The following is a 24,095-nucleotide window of genomic DNA, read 5'->3' as shown; positions in this document are numbered from 1 at the left end:
CATAAAATAACAAGCTTTTAGATTTTTTATTAAAAACATTTAATTTGATTGATTTTACAGCTGACTTAGTTTAATCATAAAAGTATATTTTTAACTGAAAACCTACTTGTTATAATTTTATTATAGGTAATAATTGCTATATCTGCAGAGAGCTTGCATGATAGTCCGTTGGTAGGAATAATTATGTTTTATCAAACACAGAGCAGCACTTATATATCGATAGTGGTATAACGGAAAAGATTTATAAATAGTAAGGTTGGCATCATCCAGTAGTAAACCATGAATCATTTGTATAGGGAAGGTATGCTGACAAAATAAATAAACAGGTCATAAAATGATTCATTGTTATTGACAACACTAGCTGTTCGCTACAGTTCTTAAGTTCTAACTTACCTCAACTAGCTGAGCAATTATTATTATAAATCAGACCTTTCCTTTAGTTTTTCAGTCAGAATATTAAACTGACTTAGTAGCTAAGGGTATTAATATTAATTGACAAACATGAAAATTTAGTAAAACAGTAAATATCGGTTTTAAATATAAATCTAAGACATTATCAAATAAATTAATCTGTTCTGAATACCTTCAAACCGTTCAGCAAAATGATAACAACAGATAGCTTGACATTGAAACCTCACTTCCTGTTCAAACTGTAATTTTTTCAGCCTAGTATATTTTTTATATACTTTGTAAAAACTTTTAGTTTAGATCATGTTGTTGGCAGGTCCTCAGAATTTAACAATAGGTAGCATTTAAATAATTTGAAATCTTTGCTTGCTCACTTCTAGTTACATTTGGGTTAGAATTGAAAAAATATTCACTTTAAAATACAGTTAAACTGAATTGCTTTTTTTAATTCTTACTTAGTTTTCTATAAAAATGAAGTAACTGCAGTTTTAGTAATTAAGTTTCACAAATGTGAAGCAGTAAGCTCATAAACAAACAATATAGTTCTATACTAATTTTCGTCGATTTATCTAGACGAAGGTTGCAAAATAAAAATTGTTCAAACCACTTAACTCAGTCAAAATTATACTTTGTCATGACCTCTCCAACCGTATCTTACTTGAAAAATTATTAGTACAAGCATCAGTGCTGCACCTTAGAGTAAGTAGAATGGCCAAGGTGCAAAAATGCAAATTTAAAATTTAATTTATGTGAATTTGAAGGCAACTTTTATATTCAAGGTGAATCACTAAAAACTTGTAGTGACATTTTAATACTGTCATTGGATGGATCTCCTCATCAAAGTGACTGTCATTAGATGGATCTCCTCACCAAAGTGACTGTCATTGGATTGATCTCCTCACCAAAGTGACTGTCATTGGATTGATCTCCTCACCAAAGTGACTGTCATTGGATTGATCTCCTCACCAAAGTGACTGTCATTGGATTGATCTCCTCACCAAAGTGACTGTCATTGGATTGATCTCCTCACCAATGTGACTGTCATTGGATTGATCTCCTCACCAAAGTGACTGTCATTGGATTGATCTCCTCACCAAAGTGACTGTCATTGGATTGATCGCCTCACCAAAGTGACTGTCATTGGATGGATCTCCTCACCAAAGTGACTGTCATTGGATTGATCTCCTCACCAATGTGACTGTCATTGGATGGATCTCCTCACCAAAGTGACTGTCATTGGATTGATCTCCTCACCAATGTGACTGTCATTGGATTGATCTCCTCACCAAAGTGACTGTCATTGGATTGATCTCCTCACCAATGTGACTGTCATTGGATGGATCTCCTCACCAAAGTGACTGTCATTGGATTGATCTCCTCACCAATGTGACTGTCATTGGATTGATCTCCTCACCAAAGTGACTGTCATTGGATTGATCTCCTCACCAAAGTGACTGTTATTGGATTGATCTCCTCACCAACGTGACTGTCATTGGATTGATCTCCTCACCAAAGTGACTGTTAGTAATAACTGTTTTGGCCTTCATTAACCCTTTGAACCTTAACGGCTGGTTTTACAGCATTGCAGAGGGTGTGTCAGAATCTCCAATGGCCGGTTTCCGGCTTTCACTTGGCTTTGTTTAAAAAATCTATTTCTAAGTAACTGCGTAAACCAATCAAATTGATTCTTGCATAAGATGTTAGATCAGAAATTTCACTTTCATTTGTAACAGTTTTTAAATATCTTTACCTACTTCCTTTCTTTTAATAACAAATTTTATTAGAACAATATCGCAAACAAATCGTTTGTTGGTAGGTCATAAATGATTGTGATGTAAATAAAGAATTTTATGATGCTAGCTAGAATTTTCCAGTATATTTTGAGTCATGAAATGATGAAGAACAAGTGCTAAATGAATATGCTGCTACTGTAAATGTTTTTATGAGTTTTGTAAAGTCATACAAACTTTTTATAGTTTTAGCCTGAACAATGGTGAAGTACTGTTTTTTTCTGTTTGATGACATTTGCTGTGGGTTGCCAAAAATTTTTGCTAGTTTTTTACCAAACCTTATTGTATTATGAGCACATTGTGATAAATTTAGTAAAAGTTTAAAAACTTCAGATCATTGGAGAGATTACCCAGGGTTACTGACACACATTGAAAAAAACAGCCAGGGTTTAAAGCACACCTTCAACTTTTACTTTCTGCGCTACTCTGTTGTTTTTATCTTGATTGTTAAACAAACTGTCTTTCCTTTTATCAGTACCATAATTTGAATAAGCGAGTCTAACTTACATATAGTCAACTCACTTGTTGTCTTCTTTTAAAGGCAGCGTAATACTCACTCTACCGTAAAAGATGGTAGACAAACTGATTTAACTTAGCAAACCCGTAATCAACATTGCTCTCAAAAAAATTCCATGGCGTAAACTAGAAAGAATTTTTGTAGCATTCTAAACAATCTAAACAGAAAGAGATAATACTTATGACAGTTGTGTTCTAAAGGCTGCAGTACTGATCAACACATTTTAACTAACTTTCTCATGATTCTCTGTTTTAGCCAAGACATTTATTGTTAATAAAAACCTTTACGTAACCACTAATCTTAAACTTTGAAATGAACACCAAATTTTAATTAGTGATTTGATTCAAGGTTTGAAAACTTTTTCTGCTTGTGATCTGTTAGCAAGAATTTGAATAATAAATGATGTGTACTTCTATGTAATATGATTTCTAGGTTGGCCACATTTTCTATTAATAGTAGCACAGCAGTGTTTTACAGGAGCATAGATGGCTGCTTTATGCATCATATACATTTGTTACCTTTAGAATAGGCTTGAGAGCAGCAAAGTTTTTTGCAATGTACAAAAACCATCGCCAAAGAGTCAATTTTTTTAATCAAGAGTAATTTTCCTGTAAAACCATTGGTAATCATTTAAAGTTCTATGGGAGGTCAATAGCAAATGCAGTTTTCACAATATAAACGTAGTTATGCCAGCAATCATCTATTCAACTTCAAAATTTAACACCTTGAGCAACACAATAGTGCAGCACTGCTTCTGTTGCTTGAGACTTTTACATGAATCTGTAGACCAATAATGATAACAGACAAAATCTAATAGGTAATATTTTACCTAACTCTCTTGTTAGACAATATAAAAAGGTTTAGCGCTACTGTTTCCAGAGGTTTATCAAAATAGCCAAACTATATTGCTATTACGGTAGCAAAATGCTATGTAGTTACTATTATTCTATGCTGTTGCAGTTGCTATGCTATGCAATTGCAATGCTAATTGTATTTTGTCAACCAATATGTTTGTACAAAGCATAAAAGTACACAAGATTATTAATTGAATTAGTTTTGTTATTTTATCAAACTTATTTAAATATTTCAAAATTTTCTCATTTTCAGCTGCACTAAAATAGGAAAACAGCTTTATCTTCTGTTTTTGGGGTGCATATATGAGATGTTGCATTCTCAGTGATTAGAATGTCAAGCTGATCAGTATTTTAACACTGTGATTCACTAAGAGATGCAAATCTGTAACTATCGTGTTATAAACTCTTGTATGAGAAGGTTATCAATTTAAAAAATTGTTTAATTCATTCTATTCATTAACTCTTTTGATAGCTTGGATACCCACTGGCAAGTTTTATTGCTAACGGTTATCAGGTGCAGATCAGGTTACAGTATAAACATTATTCAACTTGTCATAAAAGTATGTGAGTCTGCTACAGTAAACGCCATTCCCTGGGTTACGTTTGAAGTTTATATAATAATTATTAGTGCATTGTACAAATGTACAATGTTATAAAAATGTACATTATGTAAGCTATATGCATGCAGTATGTACAATGCGCATTCAGCTTTTAAAGTCACCGCACATGTACATACAAATATATATATCATTACTACAGATGAATGTTACCTTCACATAAAATGACCAATAGACATGGGTAACAGGGCTATCATAGGATTACTATTTCAAAGTATTTGACTCATCGAGTCAAATAAACAAAAGACCAGAAAATTCAACAAATCACCAGAAACAAATCACCAGAAGTTTATGTTTATCAAGTATGATCCGCAATATGGAAAATATGAAGAAAAAATTTATATAACATTGGATTTATTACTTTTATATCATGCTAAATATATAACTATAAAGTACAGTTTTTGTCATTCTCAACCCTTTTAATAAATTCCAATTTAGCACAGTGTGCACTAGTCTGTGTAAACACTACCTGTGTCCACACTTTTGGCCAATGTTATCCAAGTATCACCCGCATATGATCCGTGCTTTCTATCAGGTCATTAGGCCTAAAGATATTTGGGTTCAAAACGCCATCTGGTTCCTTTGAACCAGCCTCCCGAGCATTCACCTGATTACAAGCTCAAAAATGTTCTTTCAAATACTTTCTCTCAATGAACACCTTCAAGAATTTTTTTTGTGAATGCCGTTTAGCACTCTACATTGAAAATCTATACACAAGCTACAAGTTATCTGGCTGAAACTGAAGGAAATATGAGCTTAATACTTTCCTGGACAGAGCTTGTATGTCAGTGCGCTCATATCTCAATGCAATGTTTTCTATATAAGATAACTAAATATAATTTAATCTCTACCCATAATATTAAAAACTACCTATAAACAAGATATTATGATGGAAAATGTGTTTTAATTGTTGCAATTCAGTATTTGTGCTCACAAAATGGAACAATTACTTATTTGGTGGTTATGATTTGCAATAAAATGTTACATAAATTATTTGCAGTACTGCATGGAGTTCTTAACTTGGTGGTGTGAGAGAGGCTGGACAGTGATGAGTTCAATACACTAGACTTTTGTGAGGCTACCTAATGTACTGTAACATTAAACTTGGAATTTAGATGAATTTAGCTTACTAAACACACAATTAAAGCTAAGTTTTAATCTTTTACTAAACTTAATTTTAATTTTTCCGCAGTCTTAGTTTTTATTATTTGGGTCTGGTTTGGCTCTTTTTGCCTCGCTTTTGCTATAACTTTTAGCTTACTTAATTTAAACATTTTTAACCTGATTTGACAAGAAAGACTAAGCTATGCTGTTATCAAAAGTGGTCTCTCACATACTTGGCCATTTAATCTCATTGTGAACCAACTCAAATGCTCGTACCTTAAAGGTTTCTCATATCTCAAAGGCATTATTAGCCTGTTAAAAGTTTTGCTCGTAGCTCAATTTTCTCATATTTTGGGGCATTCGTAAGTTGAGATATGGCTGTATAAGTGGCATGGTTTTTATAAGAGCTAATGATGGAATTTCACAAAACATCTCATTTACAAAAGTATTTCCACAAGCACCAAGTCTAAAATAATGTTACTTTACCCTTTAGCAACAACACAGCAAAGTTAAAACTTAGCTAAAAAAGGCTTTGTAACTATCAAACTGTTTCCTTCAAATATAGCATTTCAGTCACTAGAATTGATGGTAAGAATGCTTACAATGCCACATGATGCCAATTAATCATAGCGTTTTAGTTGACTTACCAAAAAGGAGGAGAGAGTCAGTAAAATAAGGGAAGCCATTGTATAGTTGAACTATGACCAGTTGTTTAAGACACAAGCCAACTCAGCCATCAGTACTAGGCTCTCCCGCATTCATTGCTCTTCTAATGGGAAAATAATTTCAGAGGTCACTAGGGTTCAAAATAACTGAAGGCTCTGCTATTAACGATGCCAAGATAAACAGAGGCATTCTAAACTGATCCTAGTGTAGCTGTTTACACAATTCGGTCCTCTAGTTTATTGGTAGCATTGATGATCTAGCTTTGTTGTTTCAGCTGGTTATTTTCGAGCAAGAAGGTTTATAATGATAGTTCTTATTAGTTACCTAATATTTCATCAGCCTTATCTTAGCCTCCTTTTCCTAGATGCTCAGGTTAATAAACGCTGATTTCAGTATGAACACAGTTTAAAAAGTGAGAGTGTGGCATAGAACATTTTCAGAAAATGCAAAAAATAAACATACATTTCTGTGAGAATATAAATGTAATATTAAAATAAGCTAAACAACAATAGCAGCGTTATCAATTGAGTCGGCTTATCAACATGTTGTTAATAGATTGTTTCGCAGATTGCTCATCGTGATGTTTAAGACTTTTTAGACCTACTAAAGCCTGGTTCCCATATAGGCAGCAAGCATCAGTGGCAGGATCACAAGGTTATCATAAGTGAAATAGGAACCAAAGCGCTATGTACCGCTATTAGTTGTCAATGGCCAACGCATGGCTTTAGCGCTGTTTAACTTTCACAAGCAGCCACATCCAAAACATTCCCGAAATGCACTGTACAGGTAAAGATCAACACTTTCAAAACGGCTTCGATCACAGATATTTTTATGTGACAATCAGCTACGCAATTTTATTTGAACATAAGTCACTGAGCCTAGCCCTACAGGTGTTTTGCTGCATGAGAATACCATCGTGGTCTAGGAGGCAAAATGAGAACTGACTCGCTAATGATTTTGGCTCCACATTTCAATACTTAACCAATAAAGAAGTAACTGCCCAACTCAATAGATTTTTAGGGTTGTGTAACATTTTTGCTTTCTCTAAGAAGACAAATTCTCATATTGTATGCAACAAGCTGCAACATTGTACTCCATGTATGCATGTATGTTTAACATTTTTCAACAAAAATAAAAAGGTTATGTACATCTTGATGTAAGATGTCAAACAAGCACATTTGAAGCTTATCTTCATGCCAAAGCTAAGCATATTACATAGCTTACAGTTCTTACTGTGAGTTTGGGTGGCTACATGAGCTAGCACAAGCTTCTCCAGTTTCTTTGCATTTGAATGGTGTTAGTTTTTCTGCAGAATCTTGATTTTTATTTACATAAGGTGCCGATACTTCAAAGTTTTATGGAGCGTAAGAATCAGCTTTGAGCTGTGCTAGCAGAACAACAATGTACAAGTATACATTATTTTAGTAGCCTTGACTTTTCCTTATCATTTTAAAAACTAGAAATTCCATTGTCATACAGCCCACAACCAAAGTGATAATGGAAAAAAGAAAGGGTACTGTTGATTGTTGAAAAAGTAGTTCTCAGCAGGAATTGACAGAGTATAGTGTGAATGAGACTTGTTTGAGATGATATAAAATAAATTTGAGGGAGCACGACTCTAAACAGGTGCAACTAACAGTTTATTTTTGAGGTAATGTTGGGTTGAAACCAGGTATACAAGTAATTGGTTAATTGTTGATATTACAATATCTGTTATAAGTAGGCTATACAGTATCTGTTAAATGTCGCGCAGTCTAGTCTCCTCTCTCTTGCGTTGTAAGATTTGGTCATTGATAGCTAATCGAGTGATGCACTCCCTAGCGAAGTTGTTAACAAGTAAGTCATTGATGTTTCGAACTCGAGAGAGAGCAACAAACGATATTCCAGCGGTCATTACGTGGTGGCCTATATCAATGACAGCTTTAGCCGTGGTAAGACCTTGACTCTTGTGTATTGTCAAACCCCATGCTAGATCGAGAAGAATGCCTCGTCATAAAGGGGCATACATGTAGTTCGGCCCTAGCTTGTACATAAGTTGTAAAGAATTTCGGTTAACGTTGTAAATAGTTCAATGAAACCTTCGGTGATTGGACAAAAAAAAACAGAGGCTAATAAACTGTGTACCACAAATTCGTATCTGTAAATCGGTCTACGCCTCAAACGGTCTACGTTTATTACAGAAACCTTCGAATAAATTTGATTACAAGTAAACAAGGCCATAGACTGGTGAAATTAGCAAGATTTTCTAGTGAAATGCGCACCGCTAAATAGTTCTACTATCTGTCGCACGGCTTTATTGGCGTTTCAATTTTCGGTCATAACTTTTATTAAACCGAGCTTTTCAAGCGTTTTGTGGCAATTTTCGTCCAAATAAATCTGTTTATTTGTGTATAATCCGATCAGATGGGTAAGTTTTAAGATAATAACGACGGTTTACAAAGACTTAGTAACATATTTAAATAGGTTTGTATGTGTTTTGTATTGTTATTATACTATAACGACCCTAGAAAACGATGGTTAAATTTGTTGATGAGATTTCAAAACAAGGGTTTGTCTCATTGTTGATGAATAATTTTCGTAAGTTGTGTGCACATGCATTTATCATAAAAACTCTCAAACTTTGCTCCGCTCATTTGGCCGTGGGATTACGGACCAGATTTGTTTCTAGGTACAAATACAGATATATATATATACCGGTACAAATACTTATGCAGATACATATACAAGTATAGATATGAATACGCTCGCCTTGCCTGTTTTATGAACAAAAAAGCAGTTTGTTACATGAGGTGGTACAAAAGCAAATTGACCAGAAGTCTACTATTACTATTTAACTAATAAACATTCACTTGGAACAATTCCTATATGAAAAAATACAGAATTGTTTCTTTTTATATTTAAATTGTAACTAATAGTGTACACCATTGAGCCAAAAGTTTAGAATTTTCTATTTTTAGTTGGAGTGTACAACTGGGTATTGTGACACATAAGATGCTGATCATGTATAGTTTGGCTCATAGGCAAGGTGATTATTTTTGGAATGAAGGAACAAACAATCACACAGCTTTGTTAACACTTTTTCAGGATTTTTGGTATGACGACAAACAAAAGCAACAACTCAGGGCCAAATGTGGCTGAATGCCCTTCCTAGCACCACCAAGGGTTCGTCGGAGATTCGAACCACTGACCTACTGTTTGGCTGTTGGTATGCAAGTGTAGGCCTACTAACTGCTGAACTACAGCTGCTGTATATAAAAGCTGACTCTATTAATCTTTCAAATCAGTTACCAAGTTAATTACATTGTATTTTTTAATATTCACGTTTTGGTTAATTTTTACACTTTATTAGTTCAGATTCATCAGACACTCATATTTTAAAAATATTTAGCTCTGATCAACAATCTAATCATAATTCCAGTGTATAGCAAACAAAAAGGTATGTTAATATCAGAGCTTTTATGTCAAAAGAATAAGCTGGAAAATTGTTGTTTTATATTCACTATTATTATCTTTTCATGTAATACTGTTTTTATCTTACTAGTATTCTGATTTACCTCATTAGTCTTTTCATCTTTAGTTTTTGTCAGTTTCTTCCAAATGTCTGTTATGACTTATTTTTAATTTTCTAGCAAAGAAATTTAAACTAGGTCAGTGGCTATAAGCCTCAGTGTACTTTTAGTTTCAGCTGCTAGTCAGTTTATAAATGCATTTTTTTCTTATTTGAGTCAAAAGCACATAGAGTAATTGTAGCTGCACAATGATTTTGAAGTACTGAGAGGTGGTTGATTGATGCAGGTTTTAGTGTGTTGGTCATAAGTTTGACTCCCATTGAAAGTGATATTTTATTCTAACGTATAACTCTAGCTTTGGTCAGAGGTACAAACAAACAGACAGATAGACAGATGAACCGACAGACGGATGGAAATTGCTCTTATCATAGTAAATTATAGCCCAAAAACTACAATGAACTGAAAATATAGAGCTTTGGATAAATATTATTAAGCTAAAAAATTTGTTAGCAAACTGTTTTAGATAATGAGTGTAAGCATGTTAATGATACATTCAGGACAGTAATAGTTTAGTCTACTCACTGTCTAGTCAGATGTCATTATATAATAAAATTCAATGCGACAGTATAGTAAAGCCAATATTAGGTATATTAAATTATATGAACCCCTTTTCATATCAATCATATATTGAAACACTGAGCTTCAAGAAAAAGTTACGCAATAGTCTTGATATTGTCACAAGTATGAGAGAGGTCACATTGTAGGTTACTTGCTGTTAGTCTTTTTGGAAAAGCTGTTTTTGTGGTAAAACAGTTTACCTACCATACTGATATTATAATGAGATATTGTTTCAGTAAATTAACCGGGCAAGGTCGGACACTTTTTACCACATCATTATCACCCACCGTGAAACATAGTCTCTTTGTGCGGTAGTGGTTAAACTGCATTAACCTCTGGACCACAAGAATCTAACTAGTGTTTGCATAGAGATGACAAATATGCAACTATGATTTAGCTGTTTGTATATCATGCCGCTGTACACTGGCAGAGTTATGAGCTCCTTAAGGCTACTCAGAATTTTTTAAAGAGAGGATAAACCTGCATGAAAGACTTTTGTTACAGCTTCTGAGTCCATTCAGATGGTTTGTTATGATAGGGCTGCCACATTGGAAGGTATATTTTTTCAAATCTTTTATTTATGACTTAGCCTCAATAGCGGCAGCAATGCATAAGTTATGGTAAGACCTCTAGCAACTAATATATGCCTATGTGTGTGCATATACTTATACATGTACATGGTCCTACACATACACAAATACATAAACGCCTATGTATGCATATATGTATGCATGTAGATATACGAATATATATATATATTTGCAGTTCTATACATATGTGTATATATATGTATTCAAATACATATTTGTATAACTTTTAAACTTCATATCATAAGAAAAGTATTTTTGTGCAGTTCACGTAAATTGAAAAAAAAATAAACATTGAGTACATAGAAGTGTGTATAAAAAAGGTTATTGCTGCAGCAGAAGCTCGTTGTATTCAAAGTTTTGATAGATGATACTGGTACCTCTTGATACTGGTGTTAAAATTTGTAAAAATGCTTTTGTTGTTTGATACTTTGTTTGACCGAATAGAAAGAGAACATAGAGACAATTCCTACTTCAGAGAATAAAATTGCCTACGTAGAAAGCTTTTAGCATTTACAGATTCTACTAAACAAGAAATGTGAGTGTAATGTCACGTTTGAAATTGAAACAACAGATTTGAAAATTACACATTAAAAAAGAATGTCATGGTAATAAAGTTGGCTTTTAAAAGATTCAAAAGATAAAACAAAATGCAAGAAGTAATATTAGCCAATAGACATGTTGACCCTCGCCATACAGTTTTAATTTTTTCTGGTGTTGGCATCGTAATGCGAAAATGTCGTACATAAGGGTATAGAAACTCATTGTAATTATCTAACGCAAACTACGCTTGGTAAAAATCTTAGAAGTTTTACATATGTAGGCTACTGTACATATTAAAAGTTATTGACACAATAACATGTTAACCTTAGTGACTATAGTTACCTACAGTAACTTTAGTATATTTAGTGTATTTAGTAGTTATGATCTGCAATAGAATGTGACATTCTAGTGTACCATGTGCAGTACATACCGTAGGGAGTTCTGACTTTTGAGAAAGCGGTAGGTATATAATGTAAATTTGAAATTTAACTTAAATGGAGTTTTCTTACTAAACACATACTTAAAGCTAAGTTTTATTATGTATTTTAATAAACTTCAACTTTGTCTTCGAGAAAGGTTTTATAACTTTCTTATTTCCAGTTTCATTTCCACTATAACTAATAACAAATAATGTTGAACTGAGAGGTAGCAAGCACAGTATCTCATTCATGCATTGTGAGAGGAATTTTGACAAATAGCATATTGAAAACTTTGTTAATCTGATGTAATCAGCAAGTCGATTGCCAAATTTGAATTTTAAGATAATTTTTTGCTGTTATCATATGGCGAAAAAATGTTGTATGGCGAGGGTGAAAAAACATCGTGTTCCACATTGCAAGACAAAGAATTGTATATCAGTGTCATCGCTAATCAAGGGCACACCTTGTAATAACAAGTGAACATTTAGTGTGTTCCATTCAAAGAGGATATAAAGTATGTAATTAGAGCAACAGAAAAGATAAGTACAACTTAGCCTTGTGGTTGCGCGCTTGTTGATAGACTTGCGATTTTAATGTCGCGAAATCAAACCTAGTACAAGGGGGATTTTTCATCGCTATAGCTTTTTGCTATAACTGGACTGACGAACGTCAAATGACAGACAAACACTGAGATATATATGTATATATATTTGAAAAAAATATTAAGAAGAAATTCAACTTTTAGTAATTGCGCTACAAATTTGTTTCGTGCTTTATTATGCACTCATCAGACGCGGTTGGACTAAGATTTTAGTCCGCATTGGCATATATTTAGTATATATGGCGTCCCAGGAGGAGTTGAATTGCCTGTGGAATATATATACATATATATGTATATATATAGGGTTATACATACATACCATGGGTTATACATACACACACACACACACACATGCACGCACGCACGCACACACACCCATGTCATGGGTACTGCGGGAGCACCTGCAGGAGTTGAGTTTGTTAAGCATGGTCAACGACTTAAGAATTGCAAACCCCCAATGCTAGATGAAACAGTCATACCTCAATATGTATCAGTAAAGCAAGGTGAGCACTATCAAGCAATTGATGATATTTGCAATCAGCGAAATCAGAAAATCGACCACATCTCTAACTCAGACACTGAACAGTTTAAACACACATACATTTTGCGATCTCACATCTAAATTGAAACTTGGCATATGAATACCTGCTAATGTACTTGGTCACGGGAATTATATTGTGTAATGATATACCTTTCACTAGTTGTAAAACACTTTGTATACTTATATTGCTATTATTTAAAGTGTGCATAGGCTAGGTATATAAATATTTATTATTTAGAAACTAAGTAACTAAATAAACTTGTAGTTAATAGGTACGTGTTAGAAACAGTAATAACTAAATGCTATTTAATAATAATGTTTGACAAAAAATAAAGAAAAATATTATTAAGCAGTCAGATTGGAGTTATGGCCTCGCTGTCACTTATTGCAGAAACATGTGATAACTGCCCAAAGGTGATTAATGGATTATTTATAAGCTTTTGATTGCGATTTCGCCCTTCTGAACAAATTCAGTATATTAATATGATAGCGGTAACTATAATTATGCAGAGAGAAAGCGAAGTTATTGGTAGTGGAGTTGATTGCTAAAGTAGTAGGTAAATTTTTAGTAGTAAGGTTGCTAGTATTTTTGAATGTTAGCATAATCAGCAACAGTGGTTGTAGTGGTAGAGATAGAATCAACTGGAGAATCAGCTAAAAATAAAACAAATTAGTTTATCAGTACTATTTTTACCAGTTCTTCTAAAGCTTTGTTATATCATTATTATAGCTTGCAGATTTATTCACAGCGGTGAGAAAATGAGGTGTTTACTTAAAATTATTATATTGCAGGAAAAGGATGTGGCTAATAATGATTTGTAGTTTATTGTAAATCAAAGTAAACACAACTCTTTTATCACGGAGATGGCATGTATTTGTCATAGGTTTGTTATATACAATTGATGATTATGAAATAGCTAGGTATTCATACCAAGCGTAGTGCATGTAATTAGCTGTGGATTAGAGAAAATTACTCTTAGATCGCTTGGAATGGTTATCTTGGTTAGATTGGGATTTCCATTGAGACTGATAAATATATAGGGTTTATAAGAATCTGGTGTAAGTTGAGTGAGACCGTGGTCAGTAAGATTGTTAGAGTAATTGCTTTTTAGTAAAGTAAGGGAGCAGCAGCATGAAGCTGGAAAAAGGGTAGCACATGATTAAATACATGTATATAAAACCTGAATTTAGCAATGAAGGAAATATTTTGACAAATTTTGAAGAAAGTAAAGTCATTTTAATTGTTTGCAATGACATGGATTGGGTTCCTACAAATTGGCTTATTTGTGATTAATTATTTGAGTGATGTGATAATCTGGGTTAAATATCAGTCTCAGTTGGTCCTTAAATGTTGACTTGCAACAAAATTCACATTACAGTTATTTGGTATCAAAAGATTCACCATGTCTTACTCTGTTGTGTTGTAGGTGCAAAACATGTGGAAATGTGATTACAAGCTCTTGAACGCTAAAAAATGAACAGTTAATCGCAGCCATCACGAAAACGACGTAGGTTAGAATCTTTTTATTTCAATGACATACCCCACTCGACAGGGTTGTTGTTTTGATACGTGATGTTGTCATGTGAATTGAAAAGCCAATAAAAGGTGCAATATAAAATTTCTCGTAGCATTATTCTTATGATAAACGCTTCGGGTTCTTATCGAAAGCCTTTATTAAATTTATGTGTAGATGCTTACTACTTCACAGCTCCATTTTGGCTTGTCTAATCATCTAGTCGTAATCTGACCATGTGAGCTAGACTTCCTGCTGAGTGGCACGAAAAATTTCTGCAGCATCTTTTTCAACTAGCACAGCTGACCAACAGGCTCCACACCTTTTTTCATATAATAATATGCATTCCTTCAAGCTAAAATTTAAAAATTAAACTAATTTTCAGGCTAGGTTTTGAGATACCAGTGCTCAAAGTAACAGCAATACAATAATAATGAAATAAACGCATAAGGACAATAAGCATGGTTTTATTGAATGCATTAAGTATATTTGGGAAAAACGCTTGGCAAATGAGGTTGCATGAAAGTGTAAGCAGAAGCACATCATGTTTAAAATTCCATTCCAACCTATACACGTTTTCGGGATGGCTGCGATTAAGTATTCGTTTGAGAGCTTTTAAAAGCTTGTAATCACATTTCCACATATTTTGCACCTATAACACAGCAGAGTAAGACATGGTGAACTTTTTGATACCAAATATCTGTAACGTGAAATTTGTTGCAAGTCAACTGTTAAAATTCATGTGTGTAGAGAGCACATAATTCCTAATGTCAGCTGAATTCGCTGTCAGTTTGGTTTCCCACCTTCTTCAACAATAAGATCGAAAACATCAACCTACAGATGCAGATCAATTCCAAATTGCCTGACCTGTCAGTGAACTCTCAACACTCTAGTGAAACAGATGGCAACAAATTCCATGCGTCAAGACTACTCAGGACTAAATTAAGTTAATTTATTCAAAGGAATACTTGACAGATTTTGACATTCTTTCTGGATAATAGCTAAATGGTAAATTGCTTCCATAATTAGGTTGGTAGCCACCACTTGCACCTTATTTGTCAGCTACTGTACTTGACCTATGAGCTGTTTCATGCTAGACCTATCCATTTGCCATAGGATATTTTAATCAGTAGCTAGAAGAAAACCGTTGTATAAAAAATAAATTAATTAAAATAAATAACTAAAACTAAAGAAGAAATATGCTTCTTCTTTTAGTATTGTTTAACCTTAACCAAAAAGCCTGTATATCATTATGTAGATTTACTCATCCACATCTTTGTTTATATTTCTCAAAGTATGTTGTCTGTCTTCTGTCGTTTGTCTACATTCCGGCTATAAATCCTAAAATCTTGATATTGAAATTTTGCATTCTGATGGGCTTGAACTCACGACGAATGCATCAACATGTTTCTAATCTGGACGCTCCACCACATTCACCGTTTTCATATAACGGCTACACCGTGTGCATTTTAATTATTTTAGCCTTGCATCCACGGGTTATGATGCTTCTGTTCAGAAATATTTTGGGACCCAAGTATATGCAAAATTTGGGTTGCATATATTATTATTCCTTTTTCGTTACGGCTAAGTTATTCGGCCCCACGATATCGACAATAATTTATCTTGAACTTAAAATTTGGCCACTTGTGTACTGATTCTATACAGTAGAACCTCGGCTCTTAGACACTTCAGTTCTTGACCAACTCAGTTTTCAACCAAAGATTTTGAGATCTGTTCGTCTCAGACCTCCAACATAAATTTGAGAGCATGCCCATGGAAGTTGGAACAGCTCGGGAAACAGCATACAAACATTTGTAAACCATCAGAAAAGCAATTTACGCTTTCTAAATTTTTTACAAAAAGGGAGGAACCATCTGGGACAAAAAGCTTTATTGACTAGATTTGCTAGAGAGATAACCCCTCCAGTCGAGCTACCCTAAATTGTTTTGGAGAGTGATTCCTCTTCAAAGGTGTGAAGTAAATGTGTCATTGTTGTTTATATTTTCCTTTTTCCACGCTTTTTGATGTAACTGTCTGTTGTATTTTGCTGCTGTTTTATTATCAATTTTTGCAATTTTGGTCATTGTATCTTAAACTTTAATGTTTTTGATGTTTTAGAGCAAAGCCCACGGAGTGTTTAATTTTTTTTTTCATAATCATGAATAAAAAACCTTTTATTAAAATTAAGCACAATTTATATCTACTCGTTTTTATTTATAGTATGCAGTATACCTACGGTTTATGGTGTAAAATACTTTATTTATGTTGATTTATCGTCTTGGAATGGATTAAAATTTACTTATATTCATTCCATTGGGAAAAGTTTGCTCGGATCTTGAACAACTCGGTTTTTGAACCGAGGCTTCATTGTATGTTACTAAAAAATATACTTTGCTGAAAGTTATGAAGTTCTAAATTTACAGTGCTTTGCAAACATTTACATTATTTTATTTATTTTTAATTTAGTTGTCTCTTACAAAACTTTTTCTTCATGATGTGAAGTTTGAAAGTTACAGTTGTTTGACCAAGTTTGAACACCTTAACAGTTGTTTTTAGTTTCCATCTTAATTTATTTCAACTACACAAAACACTTCTTTCATGATATGTAGTTTGAAAGTTATAATGGCAAATGCTGTTTTATGTTAAATACAAATCAATTTTCTGTTCAAAGACTTCTTTATTACCCGGGCAACACCTGGTAGCACAGCTAGTAATAATATATAACAACTTTACATAGAATAGTTCAATGTCGTTGTCCTACATCGCTGCTGCATACTGAATTAAACTTTCGATATCAGCCCCGCAATAACCACCACTGTCATCCAGCTGACTGACTATTTAATGGTTTCGTCTTCATGCCAATCTATACTGTTGTTAGGCAACTGATCAACTGATCTGATCCATTTGACTTGTGCAATCTCTGACTTCTCATGTCGGTAACAAAAATATTATAATATTATATCTGACATGCTACCTTTTTGTATCTTGTGCTAGTCTCATTGGATATTAGCGCGTCCTATCAATTATGCATAGGAACATGTATAAGCCAATGCTGTTTTTACAATAAGTGTGCTTTTAACTGCAAGAGTTGTTGTGGTGACCACACTGTTACACAAGCTATACAATGTTTTGTTGGACAGGAAGTAATTCAATGGACATTAACTGACTCATAGATGAGGTCAATGTTTACATGAGCCACAAGTCATCAATGTGCTTTCTTGACCTTACTTGAACCCAGGTTAATCTGTTATTGTCAAACTATTGTTTTTACATCCGATGTGCATATATATTCTGGTAGAAATGCAAATAAATCAGTTAGTCAGCATATACCTGACAAGATATTTCCAACATGTTTAAGGATTTATTTTGAATTACAGCCATTGCTGACATGCATTGCTATGAAATCTGGCTAAAATAATCAATTTTAACCTGCGGTTGCCTTCAAGGTTGATTCTCAATACTAACGCTATGATTTGTCTGTCTGTCAACTTCAGACTGTGTTGGTACTAGGCTCGCTATATTCACCATACTTACCCTTGTCGCCATAAATGTTTGCTACCGATTATCTAAATTGGTAGCAAAAATTTAAGTTGAAATAGATTTATCGCTAAAACTAAAACCAGTTATTGCCTGAGTAACAGATAACTGATTTAGCCTAAATAAAAACCAGTTATTTATTACTGAGAAAACAACTGAGTTTAATTTAGTCTAAACCAAAATTTCCATTCTGTTCCATTACATGAATTCTGTAAGATAAATGATTCAATGAGCTAGCGGCAATGCATTGCTAGCAGCTCACAGTTGACAGGGATAGTCACCAGTTCAATGACTGGGCAAGACAGGTTAATTCTTGATCCCAGCTATTGTAGTGATTTATCAGTAAATAAGTATGTTAATCTCTACTCTGTGTAATATCCGCTTCACATCATGTTGGGCGTCTAACATGCACTTGGACAGACCTTTGATATAGAAATATACCTGAACTTCTAGTATCAATCTTGAAGCTGCTAGAGGCGGCTAGTAGATAAATTGAGACAGTTCAAGCCATTGTTTCAGTTGTACTAGTTTTCATAGGTGTGTGATTATGAAGTGACCTGATTTGAAATTTGACTGCAGTTTGCTTGTCCTTATCCTTAAGGTTGACTCTGGCCAATGACCTCGAAACTGAAATTGTTCAATGTGCTTAGCTAAAGCTAATGCTTCTTTGGTCTGGTTACGCATACCAATGAACTGCTTTGTTTGCCACCATCTGGCCTTATCAATTTTGTCAGCTTGGCCAATGAACTCAAAGTGAAATACTGTGATGGGCTGTCACCATCTGTGGTCTGCATGATGAATTTTAAACCACTTTGCTAATGGGTTTTAAGAGGCTCCTGTTATGTGAGCTAAGACGCAGACCACAGTGTCGGCCAGTGTTTTAAATTTAAGTTTTCCAGCAAAGGAATGTAAACTAGCTCAGTGGCTATAAGCAGCAGTAGACTTTTAAATTCAGCTGTGAACCAGTTTTTAATTGCTTTTTTTCCTTCGTGCCATCTTTTAGCTTATACAAGCAATAATCTAAAGTATGTTTGGTGTAAATACTCACAATCATAGTTTGTGACAAAGTTATGTTGAAGTTTATCTCATAGAGGATTGAGATTATAGAGAATCTTTTCATTGCGCACACTGTTGCATTGAGCTGCTCATTGCATGCCCAGTCTCAAAGTGCCTGGATGCCCAGCTCATTGGATGGCACCTTCATCCAAAGGTGACATATTACTGCTTGTTTATACAGCCTGTCCTCAACCAATGTGATCGGATCATACCTGTGATAACGTCTTGGTGGTCATCAATGCTTTGGATTGGTTGGCGTTGCTGGGGGATTTCATCCGCCGATGGTGGCAGGTAGTGTCTCGATTGCTGTTACTCTTTCTTGGTCAGTCTTTTGGAACCCTTTTACAGTTTGTCACAAATATTACTCTGCATTAGCAATTTTTAAGTTACTCATAAATATCTGCAAGCTGGAATGGCAAACCAAGACTTCACAGCAGTTCAGATAATAAGTAAATGTCATTAAACAACAATCTACATGTACATCTATTTAATCACCGCTATCTACTCACATCATGCTCGCTGGCCTGAGTCGCTGGCAGACCCGAAAACTGCCATAGAAAGGAAGAAAAATTTTACAACCTGATGACTAAAGTAGAGTCTTGCTAGACAATGAGTCAACGACACTAAAATTGTGCACTTATTTTATGAAAATGCCCTTTTGGTGAATAAATGAGGTATCATTTGAGCTTGAGCAAGTCGATAACATAGTTATCAATGACACTCTGATCACATAAAGCAAAACATTATTTTGCTCATTGGGTAGACTATGGTCACGTTTCTCATTCTTTATCCATCTCTGATTGCATATTTGAAAGTAACCAGTAATAACTTTATTTATTGTGTCAAAGTAATTAATGAATAAAAAAACTGTATTAAAGCAATTGAAAATTAATGTGCCAATAATATAGATTACAGATAAAAAATACAAAATAGAGACATGTCAGCTTTAAAGATATTTTAAACAGCCGTCTTTGTTAAGCTGTGAGTGCTGACTTTAACAACAAGTCTCAAAATCACACAAAGGTGACTGTGAGCAGCAACGCGTAGAATAAAAAATAACTAAATGTTTTGCAAAAGGAACAAAGACTTACAAGTGAGTTTCTAATTTAACATCTATTTATGTTTTTGCACAGTGCACTAGTAAAGGTTTAGTTCACACTCTGCATACAATGAATCCAGTTTAGCAAAAACCTTAGCCATGCAGTCTTTTAAATGAGAACTGAGGCTACCGATTTAGACTGCACTGTTAGTAGAATTATGTACAAAGTCATTAGAAATTATGGAAGACTGTTGTTATAGAATCATAATGTGGTGTTGTATTCTAATAGCATTGCAGAAAAGCATTAAATTGTAGCAACAGAAAAAGTAAAAGAAGTTATCAACCTGGCAAAACGAGGTTTTTTCGACGCAGATTTGAGCCAACATACACGGTACAACACAACAAAGCTGCTAATATTGTGAAGCAAAGCGTAGGTTTATAGCAAATGTATACAGAGAGAAGTACTTTTTCATTTGCTTGGTAGAAAGCTTGAATCCCTGATTAATCTTTTACTATATCACTTAGTCTTAACCAACAAATATTTTCAATCTCTGCAAGTGTAGTGGCTATCTCTGAATCTTTGTCTCTCTCCAGCCTGGCCTCCATTCCATTCAGTATTGTCGAGACATCGTTTTTTCGAGAGCAGATGACAAACGGGAAACCAAATTTTGCTTTGTATCTGCATGTAACAAAAATAATTTAACATTAGCGTGGTTTTGAATATAACATTACCAAGTTGTCGTCAGGTTATACGGCTAATTATAAATATCACAAACGTTACGAGATCGACTCAATAATTAAAGGTCTTTTTAGTCTAGCTCAAGTTGGAGTTGATTTTAACATATGAGCAAATTTTAGGAAGGGCAGTCAGTTTGAAATAGTCTCCAAAAAAGTATAGCTTTAAAATTATTAAAAAATCTTACAATGTGAAAACAATTCTTAAAGAACATAATTGTAAAAAACATGCATATATCACAATAGTATTTTAACTTATAAAGAAACTATCGAATCGCCCTCATATATGACGAAAAAGATAAACAAGGTAGCAGCATTGTAGCAATTTTGCTAAGGTATAAACACAGTAACATACAATTCATCATATAACATCATTCATTGTTTAAGATAAATATGCATGCTTTATAAATAGTTCATCACAACTCTGCTTTTAGCTCATCAGCTCACTAGTATTATAACTATGTGTTAACATCACTGTTTTAGCTAACTTCCTAGATCAAACCTTTAATTACCACTGAGCTCTTAATTAAAGTTAAACAATTTTATAATTTTGAGCTACCCTTTTTAATTTGCATTTAAACTAGACACAAACTTGTCAAATCTTTGGTTTAGGATGTAAGGACAAAATAAACAGAAATCAGTAGAAAAAACAGTACAATATAGATTGCGGTGAGTGACAAACGGATAAGTATGCTAATCTCTGCCCTTTGTCAAATGCATGGCCCTTCTCGCAGCACAGACTAGCAATTTTTATGATTTTCATCACTATTCAATAGATGTATTCGTTTTATCTATTTATTAACTAGAGCTTACAGTTTTAATTGACACCAAGGTTAAACTTGTCCAATATTGAGTCTCGCAAACAGCAATAATTTTTTTTGGCAGCTAATCACTTATGTTCAGCTAAATGAGAAGTAGACAATAAGACCAACAGTTAGAGGTATGCATATACTTTGAGTTCAGCTTATCCATCATAGCTTTTTCTTCTGTCGAAAGACTCTCAAGGCCTGCTGCTCTATGCTCCAGAGTTGATTCTTTGCTCAAAAGTCCAGCAGTAGCGAGTTTTCCAACCAGGTCATGATTACATCTGATTAATCCAATTTTAGCTGCAAGGTAACATTAGGTTATTAGTCAAACAACTCAAAATACGAATACAGAAAAGTTATAACTTTTTATGTTTTCTACCACATATGTTATATATTTGTTTGTAATTGATTAGTTGAAGTTTTACTATTCAATAACACTTGAGCTGCTCTTTAATTGAACATTCTTTTTTACGAGTGATTTTACATCCTGACTTCAAAATTTGGTTCTTCATGTGTTTGTGTGTTTGTGAGTGAGCAAATCCCAAAAGATCAAATATTATTTCTGCTTAGCTTACTGCAAGCAGAGGCTGTGCGTGTTTTTAAAAACTATTGCTGCACAAACAATGGCTCTGTGATTATGGCTGGACATGTCTGAGTCCACTGGCAAGGTACCCTCGACAACTAGAAACATATCCAGTTGCAGAGAACAATTTAAGTTTGAATGTTTTCTCTTTCCTATTCTCACTCTTTCTGATCAAATCAGTATTTATGACATGCTACAAGGAATAGCGTGAGTAAGCAAGAGAATGTGTATTGTATGTTTAATGCTGTTGAACTATTAAAGAGCCGAAATAACTGATATGGAAATATTGAAAATGGTGAGACCTTTCAATTAAACAAATGTATGAGATAATGTAAAGAGAGATGTAATATATACGGATACGGTAACTGTACAAGTAAATAATTGCAACAGGTTCTGTTGTTACTCTATTGTAGAAACACGCAAATAGAATGTATACACCTGATGATTCTTAGGTTACGGGTTGCAGTTTTTTGGTGTTTGTTAAACATTTAAACCTTTTATATTAAAACTTGTTTTGTGAACCATCAACTATTTGCTCAAACTTTACATTATGAACTGAAAAGCTTATAATTATAAGGAAAAGTTTCCTTTTAACGAGATTCATATAAGCACAAATATATTTAAAAAAATTTTATACAATTTTTATTAAGGTTGAAAATAACAAACCCACCGTTATAAGGAAGATCTTTCAAGAAACCTCTGACAGATGCCTGAAGACACGATACACTTCTGAACGGCCTGTCTTCATATATGCTACCAGCAGCAATTGGACATTTCTCTATTATATTCTTGAAAGTATCTACAAACTGTTCATAGCTGAACTCATTCACGTCTGAAATTGTTAACATCTTCACCTACAAACTGCTCGAGCGAAAACAAAGTAAAATAACTGGAGCGGTTCAGCGAAGACGAAGCTAACTGTCAATCCATTTGAAATTAATACTACATTAAAGAATAGGCTCCGCCTACATAAGCCTATTTCTCATCTCTACAAGAAGCTAGTTTAATATCACTAAAGGTGAAAACACACTGGGCAATATTTAGCGAGATATTGCGCTGCTTGGTGCTAATCTGCGATAGAACTTGCTCAGCTAGCTCCTGCAGAGCAATAACGCTAGACTTTCTCTACACAACTTTATCGCGGGAGAGATGCAATTTGATTGGTTGGTTTTTCTCAAAAGGCAATTTTATGGTGGGTAATTATTTTTTATCGATGTTCACCAAGGTACAGCAGCAATAATTCGCTATTTTGTTGCATTTGAAACATTATCAAAATGAACACTGAATTGTTCATAAATTTAATAATAGCGCCTCCAGTCTTGTACACCATAACAAACAAGTATTACAAAAAACTGAGTTGAAAACCAACATTCACAGTCAATCGTTGCGCAAGTTGATCATCTTGACAATGGTGAATATTTAATATATTAAATATAAAAACTACTACGAAATAAAATATACATAAAAATCGTAAAATATTACAGTTAAAAACACAAGAATCGTTTTTTCTTATGCCTTTTTGTAGTGTACAATCCGTGAAAGTGAGATAGGTTTGTTAATAAAAGCGGAAGTTGTTTACGCTGTTACCTAGACAGCGCCATATTGACTTACCTAAATTTATTAACAACTCCAAAGAAACTATAGATAGAGAGTTTTATAGGAAGTTTTTGAGCGTGTCCACGATATCGTTTGCTAGTGAATCGTTCAAGTGCGTTTTGGCACATGCCAGCGATGTCTCCGCCTTCCTCATGATGCTCGCAATAAAATCGGCTGGTGTGTTTGAACCTTAACATTAGCTCTATAGTAGGCAGGATTATTTAGCTTTACGCAAGTTGTGATCCCAGCCAATAACCAATCAACACACATTTCTGTTGATAATCAATAGATAGTACATGATAGGAGCATTGTAAAAGTTTATACATAACTGCAGCACTAAACCCTTGTCACAAAAAACTGTATAGCAATGCTTCTAAAAGCCATTCACTGTTTATTTATATAAACAATGAACTTGAATGGATTTGCCAAAAGAGATGTTAGTAGAATGGCAATCC

General features: G+C 33.9%; 1 protein-coding gene across 1 annotated transcript; it reads right to left on the bottom strand.

Annotated features, from left to right (window-relative positions):
• Window positions 1-19,873: 19,873 nt before the first annotated feature.
• Window positions 19,874-22,985, bottom strand: LOC137400228 (2-oxo-4-hydroxy-4-carboxy-5-ureidoimidazoline decarboxylase-like). The gene is made up of 3 exons (XM_068086556.1): window positions 22,715-22,985; window positions 21,608-21,761; window positions 19,874-20,599 (listed from the first exon to the last, which is right to left on the bottom strand). The coding sequence occupies exons 1-3, from the start codon at window positions 22,890-22,892 to the stop codon at window positions 20,422-20,424; spliced, it is 510 nt and encodes a 169-aa protein (XP_067942657.1). The 5' UTR covers window positions 22,893-22,985; the 3' UTR covers window positions 19,874-20,421.
• Between the last annotated feature and the right edge of the window lie 1,110 nt (window positions 22,986-24,095).

Source organism: Watersipora subatra, chromosome 7 (genome assembly GCF_963576615.1).
Source record: "Watersipora subatra chromosome 7, tzWatSuba1.1, whole genome shotgun sequence".
NCBI lineage: Eukaryota > Metazoa > Bryozoa > Gymnolaemata > Cheilostomatida > Watersiporidae > Watersipora > Watersipora subatra.
Note: the sequence above shows the minus strand (reverse complement) of the source record. Positions and strands in the feature narration are given on the sequence as shown.

Coding starts and splice junctions, on each gene's coding strand:
- LOC137400228 (XM_068086556.1), bottom strand. CDS start 22,892: ATGTTAACAATTTCAGACGTGAATGAGTTCAGCTATGAACAGTTTGTA. Junction 21,762..22,714: donor GAAAGATCTTCCTTATAACG/GTGGGTTTGTTA, acceptor GTTACCTTGCAG/CTAAAATTGGATTAATCAGA. Junction 20,600..21,607: donor ATGGATAAGCTGAACTCAAA/GTATATGCATAC, acceptor TGTTACATGCAG/ATACAAAGCAAAATTTGGTT.